We start from the raw sequence: 17,595 nt of genomic DNA on the forward strand, positions 1-17,595 counted from the left end.
TGTCGATTGCTTAAAAAGAAACGATTTAATTAGGACCTGCAGGGAAAATGCACTCAAAGGTTACACCAAGCCTATTAATATCAGTAATAATGATTTGTTTTAAACATAAACTTTTTAGCCTTAACTAATCGTTTCTTCTGGCAAGTGAATTCAATGGTTTCACCATCCATCCACCGACACTTAATTGTAACTGTAGAACTCACGCTGATCGAAGGTGCTCGGATTGATGTAGCTGATCAAATCCTGATCCGACATCGAGGTCAGCTCCTGGGGAATGGGCGGCTGTACCGCCACGGCCGCCGCCGCAGCCACCGCTCCAACCGCCGCCGGGAGGATGCTGCCTGCAGTATTTGGGGCGGATGCCTGCTGCGTCATCACTGCTCCGTTGGTGGTCACCGCGGCGGTGGCCACCGACTTTTGCAGCGCATTCTCGCTGGCCAGCGCAACGATCAGAGATTCTTGTGGTGTCGGCGGCACCACCGGCAAGTGATGGCCATGATGGTGACTGTTCACATGGCCAGCCACGTGACCCGTGACGCGTCCGTGGCTGTGATTATGGCTGTGACCATGATGGCCATGGTGCGAGTGGTGGCTGTGGTTCATCGACTGGAAGTTGGCCGCTTCCACAGCCACTGCGGCAGCGGCTGCAGCCGCTGTTTCCGGTGTGCTTGAGTGGTTAAGCAGCAGGTTGACCAAGGGATCAGATGCCGTCTCGGCAGGATTGCCGCTAACGCCGACGGCTGCCTGCGGCGAGTGGGAGTGGACGCAACCATGGCGGTGATAGTGGTGCTGCTCCTGCTCCTGGGTGGTTATGAAGTCTGCCGCCGCCTTGATGATCATGTTGCTCACCGCCGTGGACGTGGCGGTGGCCGCCACCTCCGGCTGCATGGCCGCTGGAGTGGGTGGCAGTGTGTCCACCACCCCCACACCCGATGCCGCCGTCGGTGGACTCATCATGATGTTGCTTAATGCCAAGGCGGCCACCGCTGCGTCCTGCTGGGTGGGTTCCGCCTGCATGGCGATGTCGTTCAGTATCGAGTTAGCCATGGTCACCTGGTGGGGTGCCAGTATATTGGGCACCACAGCAGTGGCAGCTCCATTGGCAGAGCACAAAATCGTAGAGGGGGAAACGGCGGGATTCATGATGATATCGGTGGACAGGCCGCCGGTCACATCGACGGGGGCAGGGCCGCCCAAGGCAGCTGCTCCGGCCAGAGCTGCCGCCGGCTCCGAGTTGAGTATGATGTCCTGCGTCAGGGGAGAACTGTTCGGGGAACTCTCGCTGCCGCTCAGGGAACTGCTGGAGTTCGTGGAGCTCAGGGACAGGCTCCTCTCCAGCACCACATTGGGTGGTGCAATGCCCACCTTGGCCTGCAGAATATCGGTTAGGGCGTGGTCAATCACAGCCGAGGTGGTGAACAGGGCCGGTTCAGTGGTGCCATTGCTGGTGACTACCGAGGTGGATTTGGTCAGCTCATCAATGAATTTATGCACCTGCTGCTGCTGCTGTTGCTGTTGTTGCTGTTGCTGCTGCTGTTGGGGTTGTTGCTGCTGTTGCTGCTGCTGCTCCTGCATTTGTTCCTGCATCTGCTGATGCTGCTGCACCACATGCTTCACAATCTCATTCTTGACGGCCAATTCGACAGCCACCGCCACGGCTGCTGGATCGATATCCACGGCAGCGGCCACGGCGGCAGCTGTTGCCGGAGCCACAACGGCCGGGAAACCGGGCAGACTGTTGGACTGATCGTACATGATGGTGTCCAGGCTGGGTTTCCGCGCAAAGCGATGATACTGCATGGCGGCATTCGGGCTGTCCGGTGTGGACTCGCCGGTCAGGGGACTGTGCGAGTTGCTGTCGTCCAGGAGCTCGGTCTTCAGGGCCTCCGCACTGGCGGCCACCGCGCTGAGATGGACCATCTGCTGGTCCGTAATCATCGGTGTGACACTGGGCAGCGAGGAGCGACGAACGCCCATCGGTATCTGGGTGGTGATCGGCGGCGGCATCATGCCCGAATCGATCTCGTGCTTCGCCTCCACATTCTCGCCGGGACCTGCGCCCGGATTACCGCCACCGCTGGCCCCACTCCAGCCACTGGAGCCACTCGCGCTGGACGCTGCTGTGGTGTCCATGAAACCGCTCACATCTACAAGAGGAACAATGGACAGACAAGACGCCTCTTAGTAATCTCATTTTGGTGGGATGTCAAGCAAGAATCAGGGATCATTGGGTCATAAATCGAAATCATAAGAAACAAAGATGTAATATAGGACAGTCAGGGGATATTTAATTTTTTTTTTTTTTGTTTTTCTTTGGTCGGGTTGGGAAGCGCTTAGTCCTAGGCCAGGTTTCTGAGATATAGAGTCTGGGAGAAAGGGGTTCGCAGAGAGAGATCCGCCAAATCCGAGTGCCTTTCCCTTCTCTTTGGGTAACTACAACTTACAAACTAAAAACAAACTTAAACTGTATCGCAAGAAAAGCACTCGAATTCGTTGGATCTGCCATCTCCACGGGGCAGTGGTATCTAAAGCTAAATCTTAACGGCTAGTTATAACTAAATGGCTATTTAATTTTAGTTTCTTAAGAGTATTTATGCTTGGTTTTGTTGTGCCACTGGCAAATCCTTTCACACGGCATTCAGAAAAGGGAATACAGCAACAAGAGAGCTACGAAAGAGTTCTTCAAAGTATGCTTAAAACGTTTATTTTTTCAAAAATAACTGACTAAATCAAACCACACCAAGCTGACCAAATCAATTATAATAGCAATCATTGAACACACTACAAGTGACAAGACAAAACCGATCGAAAATAGATCAGACAGACTCTAGACAGCCATTAAATCACTCAATCAAAAATGTTCCTTGATCAATCACACATTTGAAGAAAAGTCAAGCAAAAGGTTACCGCTTTTAGACAAATTATCTCAGAACAACAGACGTTACGAAACTAACTAACCATTCAACTAATTCTCATCCAGCAATCACACAAAATCAACAATCATTCAACAGCAGTCGTAAAATTCAACAATCAATCTTCACTCAATCACACCAACACACTCCAAGCATTTTTATTTAATTCATAGACATATAATTTACTTCTAATATTTGAACTTAAGTACTACTGCTTATATTGTAGGTGTTTATGGATTAGTATTAGGAGCCAGAAAACCCAAATTTCAAAGATCCCAGTTCGCAATACTCGGTTCCTAAGCGGGGTCGCATTGATCTAAAGCTGTTGTCGTTCTCTAGGCGTAATGTTGAGGCTCTGAAGTCGAGCGATGCTTTAAATGCCACTCGTTCTAGACGAGTCCCATCACTACCACCTCTTATTTAGGGTCTTTCAGAACAAGTTCCCGCTTACAGTTCCTAATTCAAACAGCTTCATTTGATTAACTTGAGCTTCGTATTTTTTACTGGGGCCTGACACTGTCTATATGTATATTATGTTATGCATCCATAGAGCTTTAAGTCTTGGTGTTTCTTCGGTCTCCATACAGAGCTGAAAATTCTGTTCATGAATTGCGTGATAAGATAGTAGGGATCTTCAAAGAAAATGCAATGAATGTTATTGGATCAACAGAATGGCTATTAGAGATTATATTAAATGTAAAATAATCTACTTTTGTGATATTGAAATTTAGGACAAATAGTACAAAAGAAACTTTTGAAAAATATACACTTCAAACAACACGTCTATACAAAAATTTTTTAAGGAATTGGATAAGGCAATCATTAATATGGGCTGATGTAATTATGACTTTTATTAATGAACGATTCTAAAGAATTTATTAGACACCAATGAATGATTAGGGAAATTCCAAATTTTACATACTTATTTAAAAATCAAAGAATTCCAGAACTAATCTATCCAAATATACTAAACCCAGTTTTATGACAGTCTTCAATCATAAGGTCTCCATTGAGAGGACAGGACAAAATAAATCTTCAGATGGTGTTAGCCTTTATGTAAGTACGCAAATATATCGTATATATGCTTAAAGGTAATGCTCTAAGGTTAAAAGTGAAATGGGTTTCCCTTATAGTTAATAGTAATGGTAAATGTGTGTGTGTGGGGAGGTAAGGTATTGTGTGTGTATTAATTAATAGACATATAGAAAAATGGATTACGAAATGTCAGAAAAGAATTTGTACGTTGGTCAATCGGTAAATATTTTTGGTAATTTTTTCTGTAATAGTTGGATGGTTTTTGTGTTTTTTTTTTTTTTTTTTTTTTTTTAACCAGTACCCTAAAAGTATCCTTGATGCTGTAGTTGCTGTTGTTGGAGGTTAGAGATGGGGTTAGAGATGAGCAGATGTGGCTGTTGAAGACTCGATGGGGTCGAAAATCCGTCGCTGGTCATCATTTCCCATGGGGTTGGATAGGATATTGCTGCCTCGGTGCCAAAGGTCCTTTTTTATGGGTATTTCGATTTCGATTTCTGTGTGTCTGTGTGACGTGTGTGGGTGTATGAGTATCTATCGCCATCGAACGCAAGCGATTGGCCGTCACTTATCGAGCGATTGCTGCAATTCTTTCGATATCATCGCTTTTGTCCAGCGTTGCTTTCCAGGCAAGCTTTCTTTTCTTGGCTTTCTTTTCGTTGGCCTCTTTGCTATAGTGACGGTTTTATTTGTGTTTTGTATGTATCGAAAGATACAGGATATATCGGTGTCTATATACTTGCTATATCGACTGTCGATTAATGACTTAATTTGGATTTAATTTTGGCCTTGCATTTTATAGCACTCAAAAATTTACATATTTGACTATATAGTTAGATTGAGCACCTAAATTGCTAAGAGAAGGGGAAGGAGGAAGAATATAAAGTAAAAATATATATATGCATATTTTTTTGGGAGGAGGAGGAAGTTTTTTTTGTATGGTGGAGGGAGGGATTTTTTTTTCTTTAAGACATCCTGATCTTTGAAGGTAATTTATCATTTTCCTGACTTGAAAAACAGGTTTTTTTTATATGGGGGATCTGTTCTTCTTGTTTGGTTTATAGGTATATCCTCCTGATATTCTGCTGCTTCTGCTGCTGCTGATTCATCGTGTGCCGGTTAATGTTCGATTTCTTTTTATGTTATCGCTCTGGTTGAGCTCTCCTTCATCTGTTTTGGGTTTTTTTTTCTCGGCTGAACTTGATCAAGAAAACTCTGCACTTCATTCAAAGAATCCCCGGCACAAACACGCACGCAGGCAAACAAACAAACACACGCGCAAACACTCGACCAAACAAACAAGCAACAAACACAGGCACACACGTAAATTAAGCCAGAAGAAAAGTCCCCAGGAAAAGCGAAACTTTTATTTTGTTTACGTGTTAAAAAAGCAAGGAAAATCGGCTCAGGTTTGGATGGAAATGTTCTACACAGAAAATAATATTAAAATATAATCCAATGCGGATTGATGTGCCCTGCACATTCAAACAAAAAATACTATTCTTCTTCATCGCAAAGGATCCGTTTGTAGGGGAAATCAAGTTCATTCATTCAGCAGTGTTGTTTCGATCAGTTTCCGGTTCCGCTCGTTCTTTTTTCTTTCAGTGGACGGAGACAAAGAGAAAGGGGCAGAGAGAAATCGTGAGAGACGGGAGGTGGGGAAAGACTGGAGAATTTGATTCTCCGAAGATTTGCACCGTCCTGTGCCTTAATCATTTATGGTTATTAATTTAATTTAGGGTTTTTGTTTTATCATTCTTGGTTGTGCTTATATATTAAGTTATATTTTATGTTATACGATTCGTTGGATTTTATTTTCCTTGTTTCCTACTTAATATATATTATGGTATTGATTTTTTCATGCGTTATTCGGTGCAAAAGAAAGAGTAGTAGAAAGGATGAAAGGTAGAGGAATAAAATAGGTAGCAGGCAAATTACTCTTCTTAGTGGCCTATATATGAAATTTCAATCATTTAGTATATTTGATGACAAGACAATGAACCCGAGGGCTTTTAGTTATTTATCAGGTAAAATGTATGGAGAAAATGACAATATTCAGTTAGAGTAATCGATTGTATCTTAAACTAACTACTCTGGTTTATATTTGATACTTTAAATACAGTTTATACTGACTCTGAAAGTTAAGCATTCGAATTGAATAAAGTCACAGCCCTAGACATTTTTAATATTCTCGAATTTTACTTATTATCATTGAGGTCAAAAACATTGTTTTGTTAACTTTTCACACAGACTTGCTAATTGTTAAATTTAAAATACATTTAAATACTTAAAGCCAAAACGCAAACAAAAAGGAAGCAGAGGAAAAAAGACAGAAAGAAATAGAAGATACATAGAAGGGGAAAGAAGAGGAAAAGAACAGAATAACGCATGAAAATATCAGGTTGTTTTACCTATCGCTTATCGATTTATAAGTTTGTAACATTTATATTTTCTAACCATAAACGGTTCTATAGTTTAGCTAAATATTATTCGAATGTTGGAATTGAAAAAATAATAATTAAAGAAAAAATATCAATTTCAAGGTGTCGCTAGAGGTAGACTAATAACGGCATTAAACATACACTTTTATAACTGCCTAAGCCTGACTACCTCACATATGTATCTTATTCTCTTTTTTTTTTGTTTGGTAATTTTGACAAGAGTTTTGTCGATGTTTTCTTTCGGTTTTCTATACAGCTAACGATTCGCGATCTCCGGCTGGGAGTTTGTGGTTGGTAAATCGATTGGTAGGGTGCGTTCGAACGCTTAGTCAACAAATAGATACCTTGGGCGTGGATTGTGTTACTTAACGTGCTGGCCGCCGCCAGCGTCGTGTATTGTCCCTTGGGCGTGTAGGTGAACGTGTGTGGTTCGCTCTTCTTGCCGCTCGAGACGATCGACACCTGCACCTGGACCGGCTTCAGGACATTCTGGTGCAGATACGGCGGCACCGTGCAAATCAGATGGGTCTGCAAGGGCAAAGGCCAAGAGTTATTAATATAAAATCAAATCAATACTTAAAGCCACCAATAAAATGGAGTTGAGGAGATTTTGAGTTGAAGAAAATGTTTGTTTAGCAATAAGTTTTTAATCATCAATTCATTTAATACTTATAGAAGTAATAACTACGTTAGGCGATGAATAAAACCACAACTGCTTTAACTAATCTTCAGACCATTTTAAAGCTGGGTTTGTCACTCACCTGGTGGAGATACTCCTTGTCCGGCAGAACGCTCTGTTCCCAGAGGGCGGCGGTTCCGCCGATGAGCTGCTGACGCACCGCAATCTCGGTGGCCGGATCGTCGCCATTGACGCTGTCGTAGGTCTCCTGGAAAACTACATGCGTGTCCTTCAGGAAGTTCTTGCCGATGATGAATAGCTCGAGGCCGCCATCGACCGGGCACGAGTTCAATGATTTCTTGCATATCTCTGGAACACCAGGTGGTTGAGCTGAAACACGAAAATCATACCGATTAATTTAGGGAAATTCGTAAAGTAACAGGTGTGTAATACTCACTGCAGATGATGGGATTCGAGCAGACCTGGAGGGTCTCGGTGGTGCCATCGTCGCGGGTCAGCTGGGTGCGGAACACCATTCGGCAGCGGGTGGACTTCTTCTTGTTCTTTTGCGCGAGGTGCTCCGGAAAGCGGTGCTCCACATCCACATTGCGTTCCTGCGGGCGAATTGAAAATCATTTAGATTTAAGATTTAATTTTAGACTAAGTTCAGCTGTTTTCCTATATCAAAATCTCTTCTGTTTATTATACCCTTGCAGAGGGTATTATAATTTTGGTCAAAAGTGTGCAACGCAGTGAAGGAGACATCTCCGACCCTATAAAGTATATATATTCTAGATCAGGATCACCTCCTGAGTTGATATAGCCATGTCCGTCTGTCCGTCTGTCCGTCTGTCCGTCTGTCCGTCTGTCTGTCCGTCTGTCTGTCCGTCTGTCTGTCCGTCTGTCTGTTTCTACGCAAACTAGTCTCTCAGTTTTAAAGCTATCGAGTTCAAACTTTGCACACACCCTTCTTTCCTTTGCACGCAGTATATATGTCGGAACGGCCGGGATCGGCCGACTATATCCTATAGCTGCCATATAACTGATTGATCGGAAATGCCATAACTTTGGTGTTTGTAAAGTTAGGAAGCTGGGATTTTCTATGGGTTTTATATTTGGTTAATCAATCCGACCTACCAAATTTCATAAGGATCGGCCGACTATATCCTATAGCTGCCATTTAACTGAACGATTGGAAATGCCATAACTTTGGTGTTTTTAAAGTTAGGAAGTTGGGATTTTTTATGAGTATTAAGAATGCATCATATGAATAATTTTGGAGAATATAATGTACATAATATTCTGCAAGGGTATATCAACTTCGGCTCCGCCCGAAGTTAGCTTTCCTTTCTTGTTTTTTTATTTTATTTGATGTTTCTATTAAACTTTTCTTGCTTTCACAAGCTATATTTTTCACAGTTTAATTGCGAATTTAGCCATGTACATGTAACTTTTATTCTTATCCGCACAATAAGGCCGAGCTTAAGTATTCAGCAATGTACCGTCGTTTCAACTCTAATTTAGCATACCATAGACAATGTAAACAAAATAACCGATTATGTCAACAAGATCAACTTTATAAAAATTAAACAATAATGTTGTATCAATGTGATTAGGTTTTGGTTCCTTCTAATGGAGACTTCTCTGCCATTTAGTTTTCCAACTCACCTTCAAGATGCCAACGCAATCGCAGGTGATGGTCATGTCGGTTTCGGGCTTGAAATCGATCTCGATGACCATGGTCCCGTCGACCTTCTTCTCATTGCACTGCGTCGAGTTTTTGCCGGCGACCTTGCAGGCCTGGTAGAACATGTGCGGCGCCACGCGGCCAATGTCCGTGCCGATGAAGACCTGGAGTACGGCGCCCTTGTCGTAGCCGGCCAGTCGGACGATGGGGAATCCGTTGCCACTGCGATCCTTGACGGCTCCGCGACTGCCCTCCGTCTGGTAGCGAGCCCGATGCTGCTGCTCCGGCTGCGAGACGATCTCCAGCTGCACCTGGCCATCGTTGGAGCTGGCGATACTGTTCAGCGGGGTGGTGGGCTGGCGTTTGTTGGCTACCCGGGTAACAGTCCTGGCCGAGATGAATCTGCGGGGTTGAAAAGAGAGAAAACCGAAATGTTTTAGTCTTTTTTAGTCATTGGCACAACTTTTCCATTCGATCGTTAAAGATCGAACGTTGGTTTTGGTTTATTTGTCTAAGGATCGTTAAAAGTCTGGCACTTGAACTTTGGCCGATGTCCGTTTGAAGAAATCTATATTCAATTTGGTTTGGGTTAATGATTTATGGTTTATTTTTCACATGTGCTGGCCAAAATATGGGATGCTGGGGCATGGGATGAGATGAGTTCTTTTTTAGATACAAAGATACTGGCTACAAAGCTACGGATACAGATACGGATTTAGTTAAATATGTAGAGCTAAAAAATGAATGATATATGACTTTGCTGTTAATTACACACAAACATACACACCCGCACATGGAATATAAAAAAGCCGAAAAGGAATTTTTTCTCAATTTTCATTGCTGCACTTTGCATTTGGTTCGGTTCCCTTTTTGTTTAAATAAATCTTAGCTTTGACCAATTGTTTACAATTGCTTCAAATTTTTTCGCTTTGTTTACAAACGGACACATACGCACATATATATACATATATAAATAAAAAAAACACAGATAGACGGGAACAAACACACATTGAGCAATTATTAAGGAACAAAAGTCAAAGCCATCAAAGTAAACATTCTGCGAATAACAAACACTTTTCGGCTACAGTGTGCGAAGAGTTAATTATTCTGTCACCGGAATAATTTATTTGGTTTCCTTCGTTTAATTTTGGAATGTAAACTAGTTATTTTGAATTCTAAAAACATTGTCAACACATTGTTGATTCACTAAAATATGTTTGGTCCAATTTTCCTGGTTTTTTTGTAAGCACATAAATAACAATTTTGATAGGTATCATTTTTTTAACTTTTACTTTTTTTTCGACAACTTTAGCTGCCTCTTTGTTAAAACAATCTTATTTGCCAAAATTTGTTGGATATAATTAAATGCTTTTCTAGCCTTTTTATGTTAGTTTATATTTATTTTAAAATGTTTTGCAGAGCATTTTATCGGCTTGTATGTTTTTTTTTATTTTTATTGCTATAATTTGATCGGAATTTCATTTTCATTTTGTTTTACCGATGTTATTTAGTCATATCTATGGAAAAAATATTGTATTTGCCTAGTGCGCCCCTTTTTTTTGTACCAATATTATGTGGTCCACAGACACAGTTTCGATCCAAGAATTTAATTTAGTCATTGAACATTTACCAGAGAAACTGTCTAGATATTTTTGTGGCAAACTCTGTTTTCTTTTTAGCTGCAAAAGAAAACACGTTGCTTACTTTGTCTCGTTGTTGTTGCTGTTGTTGTTGCTGTTGCTGCTGCTGATGCGCGGCAGGAGGCTGACAGTGGGCATGGCAGCCGCAGGGGCGGCGACAGGAGGGGGCGTGGCATCCACAGTGGATGCGACACCCACAGAACTGGCAATCTTACGTATGAACTCATCCTCGCTGCAGGCATCATCGTTGTCCAGTTCCACCTGATTGCATTCGAGCTTCTTGCGTTTGATGTGCTTGCCATGACGATGATGATTGTAGTGTTGCTGCTGTTGCTGTTGCTGTTGCTGCAACAGCAATCCATTGTACTGAAACTGTTGCTGCTGGGTCTGTTGATGTTGCTGCTGCACCTGATGCTGCTGTTGCGCCTGTTGCTGCTGCTGTTGCAGGGTGAATGCATTTACGGCTGCTGCCACGGCTGCTTCGGTGGCATGGAAAACCCCACCAAATGGATCCGAGTTGCTATTTCCACCGGCTGTCGTCAAACTGCTGTCATTCACAAAGCCCGTGTCCTCGTCCAAACTGGTCGGCGTCGAGGTGGCCGAGTCCTCGGAGGAGGACGCCGATATCAGATCCAGATCCTCCAGATAGTGGCTCATGGCGTGCCGCGATCTATACGTTAACATATATACAGACATTCATGTACATGGGATACATTTAAATACATTAAGTATTTAAATCGATTTATGGATCGCTTTCCGTCGTCAAATTTCGGAATTAAGTAATTTAAGACTGTATAAATAAAGCTTTAAATATGTAGCACCTCACTATATTTAAATCGTTTTTTTTTTAATATTTTCTACTGTTTTGAAATTCGAACAAAGAATTCAGCATAATTGTGCACTGGTTTGAATTTTAAAAAGAGGGTTTTCAAATTCTTGCATTAACATCTATATATTTAATGGATTGAAAAACAATGGCTCTAATGGTTTAACTGGTTATTTTGCAAATACAATTGTATTTTAAAAAAAGTTAGCTTGACATAAAGTTTAGCCTTAGATTGAAAAATATGTAGAAATCAAATTCAGATACGCCAATCAATGTCCGAATGCATTTAGAATGCATTGAATAAACCTAAATCGACAATCAACAAATACAAATAAACTGAATATAACTGACCGGATCTGAACGGAACTAACGGCCTGAACTCAATCGAGGGCTGACTTTGATTTAAGTCGGCGGGAAAAGTCAAGAGAACATCATGGTTGAATGTTGCAAAATCAAAGAAAATCACTTCGGATGACAAATCAAGATTTTTTTCTACTTTAATTTAACTAAAATTGTAGTACATCCATAGTTTAGATCAATACATTTTTTCCAACTGGTACAAACTAGGTTCAATTAGACAAAAGCAAGCCACAATTAAAACAAATCAACGATTTGTTGGCATTCAATCAAATAGAACTAGTTCTTTGTCGATAGAATCTGTTTCTTTCCCTTTTTTTCTGGTTTTCAGTTAAGTTTACTAAATGTATGTTGTTTTAAGCTACTCATAGGAAGTTACTAAGAGATTGTGAAACTAGTGCGCCTATTAGCTAATAAAACTGATAGAGTCGCATGCCATAATGCTCCCTGCATCCATAATGGTATTCGTAATCTCTCCCAGATACTGCGCTTCAATCCTAGCCCAAATCAGGCGAATAAAGCACTGAGAGTGCAGCTGATTGATAATAAGCGGAGCAAAGCAAAGCAAAACACGAATCACAAGGCGGACGCTGCACGACGGCAACAGTGCGTATAAGTAATCGCATCCACTGACTAACAGACGCATGAAAAAACACTCCCCATCAAAAAGTCATTGGCCAAAGTGCGAAAGAGACGCAGAGCGCGAAAGAAAAATGCGTATTTTCATGTATGCAAATTAAATTAACCGCCAAAGAATGTGCAAATCTGCAAGATCAACAAACAAAACAGAGGCAAAAACCGTAGAGAGAAAAAATCAACAATGGAATGTTCTGGCAAACAAATTTTTTTAAATATTAAGAATATTATTTTTCATTTGGAAATGCATTGGGAATTCTAATTGATAACATCATGATGTAAAATTATCTTTAAAATTCAATTCTTAGTTTTCTGGAGCAAAAGGAATATTTTTAGAATAATTATTGAAAACATTTTGTGAAACGCAAACCGAAAAGTGTTTTGCTAAATTTAAAATGCTACACATAATGAGAATAATTTACTGATTAAAAATAGCTAGAAATGCAGTTGACAAGCTTATTTAGAAAGCCATAAATATGTAAGGCTATTGATTGTTTTTTAAATGATCGACACAAATAAAAAGCACTTAACCATTGACCGATTTCTTCTGCAATTAACGAAAGCCCTAAACTATCCTCATAAAAATCACAACACTTCCATTGTTTTCCCTTTACTTTTTTCTCAGAGATAAGGGGCAACCCCAAAAGTCAAGCACCTTCTGAATTCACCTCCCCCTCCCCCTGCTTTTTTTTCATTTTCAGATTCCCAACTGCAATTTGCAATTGGAGGAGGGTTCGAAAAACTGATAAGCTGATAAGATAATGCGGCGATTTACACAGATAGGGGCATGCAATTACAATAGCTACAGCTACAAAACCACAACAACAAAGGCGAAATAAACAACGAACGCACACACACACACACACACAACAGCACAAACAACAACAACAACATAATGAGCCCGCAGACCCAGAGAAAACCATATGAAAATTTAAATCTTAATCTGTATCGAATGAAACTGAACATATTCACCATGACCTACAAAGAAAACCTGTCTAAAAAAAAAGTGTCTATGACCAACGTTAAAAATATGAGAGCATATTTATGTGAACTGTTGCTAAAGGATTTTCGTTGGATTTTAGAAATCCTTTTTATTAAAGCATTGCCATTATTAGCCACAAACTTTATTGTTTAAACTACCCAAGTACTATTGCTTACATTTTTGTTTATCAATCACAAAGTTCTTGAAAGTCAGTTACAAATGATACACTTTTGTTTGGTGCACTATAAATTTTCATATTTTCCTCAAAGACCACACAAATAAACGCGTTCCTACCGATGCAAAAGACTGGACTATACTGAGGAAACTTAATAGAGCCAACATCTGCGGAATTTTAAAGAAGCCTTAGCCCCGCCTTTTGTAAAGGGGGTTTCAGCTATTTGAGCCTGATCATTCATAAAATATAAACAGTTCAAAGACAAGGCGTTTTCTTTCAGTCCAATAAACAAATGAAATGACTGCAAATAAATGCGGCGAGCTAACCAGTAGTATCCAAAAGTGAACTTGAGTTTGTGGGAATGTATGATCTTTCTGTAAATATTTAACCTACGAGTATATACAACTTCACTCTTTATTAGGTTATAAAAAAATTCCCCTGGTGTTTTTATTGACTTATAATCATTCTTATAAATCTACATTTAAAAATTATATCACCAAAACCTACTAAAATATCTTTAAACCCAACGGAATATTATCACCACTTATTATTTACGGACAAACGGACAACTTTTTCAAGTATTTTAAAAAGAACTATAAGCACAAATCCTTACTAACGAAAATAAATTTATATAAATAATCAAAATATTTGAAAGATTCAGAAATATTTCTTTTATATATTTGAATTCTGTCGAATTCTGAATAGATCTTCTATATGTGTGCGTGCAAGTGTAAGTTTGTGCATCAGAGTGTGGGTGTTTTTGCGGTGAGGCAATCAATATTCATTCACTCGAAACCATGAATCAAACGCAAAACGAAATGAAATCATGAGCTGGCAATTATCTCGAGTCGCGCCTGCGCATGAACCCAGATGAAGATTTTGAGGCTGAGAGGGGTATATACATATACATGTATCTAAATGGCTGGATAGCGAGGCAAAGAGTGACAGTGACTCACCTTGATACAGGTATCGCTCGTATTAAATGCTGCTGCGGTGAATGTTGCTGCTGTTGTTGTTGTTGCTGCTGCTGTTGTTGCTGCTGCTGTTGTTGCTGTTGCTGCTGCTGTTGTTGCTGCTGCTGTTGCTGCTGGTGGTGCTGTTGATGCTGCTGCAACGTGCTGCTAGCCACTGCAGCAGCTGCTGCGGCTGCTGCAGCAGCCACTGTGTTGGTAAGAGCACTATTGACCAGCATACTGGACCGCTGGCCGGAGTTGCTGCCGTTGGCCGCCGGATCAGCCGATCCCCCCGCTCCTCCTCCTCCCGAGGACCTCATCTCCGTGTGCTGATCGAATCCCAGGCCACTGTCGTTCGAATTGTCACAGGGCGGCGGATGGGGTCGCTGTGGTATTCGCTTCCCGGGAACGATCTTTCCAGGACCCGTCTGCAAAAATGTCACGGAATATAAGCCACCAATATAATAGACTAACAAATGGGTTTTAATCCCAACTTTACAAAAAAAAAAGGAATGGTTCCGAAGATTACAAATTGTATTCTACAAAACACTTTCATTTAAATAAATAATCTTCCTAACTTTCAATTAAAATATAATAGACTAACAAATAGCTTTTCAGTCCAACTATTTAAAAAGGAATGGTTCCTAAGATTACAAATTATATACTACAAAATACTTTTATTTAAGTAAATAAATTAGCTAACTTTTCAGTTATGTGATTAAATATGGGATATTCTAATGAGCCAGTTAAGATTTTACAAGTATTGTCAAACATTCCTCTTTCATATTTTCCCCACATATATATTTTATATTATTTGCCTTATATTTAAATCGTTTTTAATCATTAACTCACCCTGGAGATGGTATGCAGCTTACCGGGCAATCCTTTACCCGGCTGTCTTTTCGAAGGTATGCGAAATCCCTTCCGATGTATTCGCGCACTCATTGTGGAATTGGTGGACATGGTCATCCTCATGCCTAAAAGAAAAAGTGGGGAAATCGTGGTTAAATTAGGATCAATTCATTGTCTATTAACATGTATCATCAAAATTATTGAATAAACTTATATAAATATTTATTTCCAAACGATAGTGCTATTAGAACCAATTCTAATATAGTTTTCCTAGAAAATCGCCTCATTTGATGTTCCTATATAGCGCCAATGGTACTTGCTTCATTGAAACACAAAAGAGGAAAAATCCAGATAAAGACGAGCCGAGAAAACATTGTCTGATTTGTGGTCCCCGTTCGCAAGTTGCAAGTTATATGCCAGGGAAACTGATAATGCTGCGACGCCTAGCCAATGGGGTGCATTGAACTCCGCCGGAGAGTACGAACCCCGGAGACCTAAGGTCCGTACGTATATGTATAGTCAGTCAGTCAGGAGCATAGAATCTGTTGCAGCTGCAGTTCCAGTTCCAGCTGTTCTTGTGACAATGATGATGGTGATGCTACTGTTGCATTCATTGTTGATCTCAATTGAAGCTCAATTTCCATTTGCATTCGCATTTCCATTTCAATTTCAACAGCAGTTGCCGTCGCCTTTTTTTGCTCTACATGGAGTTCTAGCCTGCGAGTACTTCTGTATATGTACTTTCATACATACATATGTATATCATCTGGCTGGGTGCTGTTTGTGTATTATCATGGACAGCGGAACAATGAGCCGGAGTGCGCTGATAAGGAAGCCAGACAAACCCAACCAAACCAAACCAAACGGACCCAACCCAACCCATTAACAAGCCGCGACTCCGGTCCACTCCCCTGCTGCACTGCCTCCCTGCCCCGTTTTATTTCTTTATTATTACCCCGTATTCGATCGTATATTTGGCTTGCGCTTCTTTAATTATTCATAAAAAAAAAAAATGAAACAAAAAAGAACGCCTGCCTCTACTTGTTTATTTCGCAGAACATTTAATTAAAATGCAAATCAATTGCAAATATAAAATTAGATAATTTCATAAGGGGGCGCTGGCGAACGGGACACGACTTGGGCTATATCTCTATATAGGGGCGGGCGATCTGGGGGCTAAATAATATGTCTGTTGGGATAGGCCAATGTGTGGGCAAAATAAAGGAAAAACGGAACGATAAGAAGCCAGATTTTAGGCAAAGCCACTTAAGTTTCAATTGTATCTGCAAGAAGGCCTATTGTAGTTTAAGAATGTGGCTAATTTTCGGTAGTTTAAATAATTACTAAGTTATATTTACAAAATATACATATAGATGAATTTGACTATGTCACAGCCAGTTGTATCGTGTCATGACATGTTCACTACAAAACACATAGTTTTACGATACATGTTTGGTTATAAATTATATGACCTCATCAAAACATGACCGTTCCTACAAACCAATAAAGGTTGTTTTGTAATGAAACACCATAAAAGCTTAAAGAAAGACAAAAAGTATAAGGTATTTCAATAAAATTTAGTGTGAAATGTAATAAAGGTTGTTAAATAAAAACCATATTTCCAACAAACCCTCATAACTATTTATTTACAAATAATTGAAAGCCCACTTTCTGAAATCCATTTAATTCCAGAGAAATCTCCTATAAATGCATGTTCCGTTCCTTAATTCCGGTAACATCGCTATACAATTACGGGCTAATTTACGAGATAAGAATCGAGCAAACAATAGCGCCTTTGATAGCAGCAACGAAAGCAAACAAACTTTGATCTCAAATTACGATGATCCCTCGGTGACGTGCGTTGCGCTCAAAAAAATAAAAAGAATATAGATATACAAATTAGGGAGGTGAGAAAATCTGTTCGACTCTTGGCTTTTATGATACCATAAGTACAAAAACACCCACGCGATCCGCACCCTTTTGGCCTAACCTTGGGTGGAAATCAAACAAACAAACATTTATTGTTGGGCTTGCGGAACGCGCCTACCTGAAGAACCCAAAGAAACGGAACCCGGGAAATGGGCTTTACCTGTGATCGCTACAGATAAGAACGGACTGGATCGGGAGGAGGGATATGGGAGATGGGGATACGGCTTTTGTTTCCAAGGGGCTAAACTGCCATCTCATGCCGCAGATACAGATACAGATACAGATACTACAGATAGATGGATACGTTAACGATACGACAATCACTCCTAAGGCCATTGTCGCTTTCATCTGCGTATCATCTATCATCATGATGATCTACTAGACGTTGCACTCAATTGGCAAACAAAAAGCGGGCTTTAATTCAATTTTCACTGGAGATCAGGGCGAGGTTGGAGTAACGAATCCCCTGGATAAACACAGATTAAACACAGATGTTGTGCTGTCGGGCTTTGTGAGTTCTATAATTAAGCGCAGACTTCTCGGGCAAAATAACA

At 40.7% G+C, this 17,595-nt stretch overlaps 1 protein-coding gene across 6 annotated transcripts in view; it reads right to left on the reverse strand.

The window, feature by feature from the left end:
* LOC108047062 (nuclear factor of activated T-cells, cytoplasmic 1) overlaps nt 1-17,595 on the reverse strand; it is a 41,967-nt gene that overhangs the window by 1,709 nt on the left and 22,663 nt on the right. For 3 of the 6 annotated variants that reach the window (XM_017127111.2, XM_017127110.2, XM_017127109.2), the window contains 8 exons: nt 15,113-15,237; nt 14,264-14,688; nt 10,396-11,001; nt 8,673-9,093; nt 7,462-7,618; nt 7,147-7,394; nt 6,730-6,913; nt 204-2,147 (listed from right to left, as the gene is read on the reverse strand). In XM_017127111.2, coding sequence (XP_016982600.1) covers nt 204-2,147; nt 6,730-6,913; nt 7,147-7,394; nt 7,462-7,618; nt 8,673-9,093; nt 10,396-11,001; nt 14,264-14,688; nt 15,113-15,237 — 4,110 coding nt within the window. Of the gene's footprint in view, nt 1-203; nt 2,148-3,317; nt 4,799-6,729; nt 6,914-7,146; nt 7,395-7,461; nt 7,619-8,672; nt 9,094-10,395; nt 11,002-14,263; nt 14,689-15,112; nt 15,238-17,595 lie in introns of those variants that run through there. The other 3 variants (XM_017127113.2, XM_017127112.2, XM_017127114.2) reach the window with 2 other exon arrangements.

This window comes from Drosophila rhopaloa, unplaced genomic scaffold (assembly GCF_018152115.1).
Source record: "Drosophila rhopaloa isolate 14029-0021.01 unplaced genomic scaffold, ASM1815211v1 contig_3, whole genome shotgun sequence".
Classification (NCBI taxonomy): domain Eukaryota; kingdom Metazoa; phylum Arthropoda; class Insecta; order Diptera; family Drosophilidae; genus Drosophila; species Drosophila rhopaloa.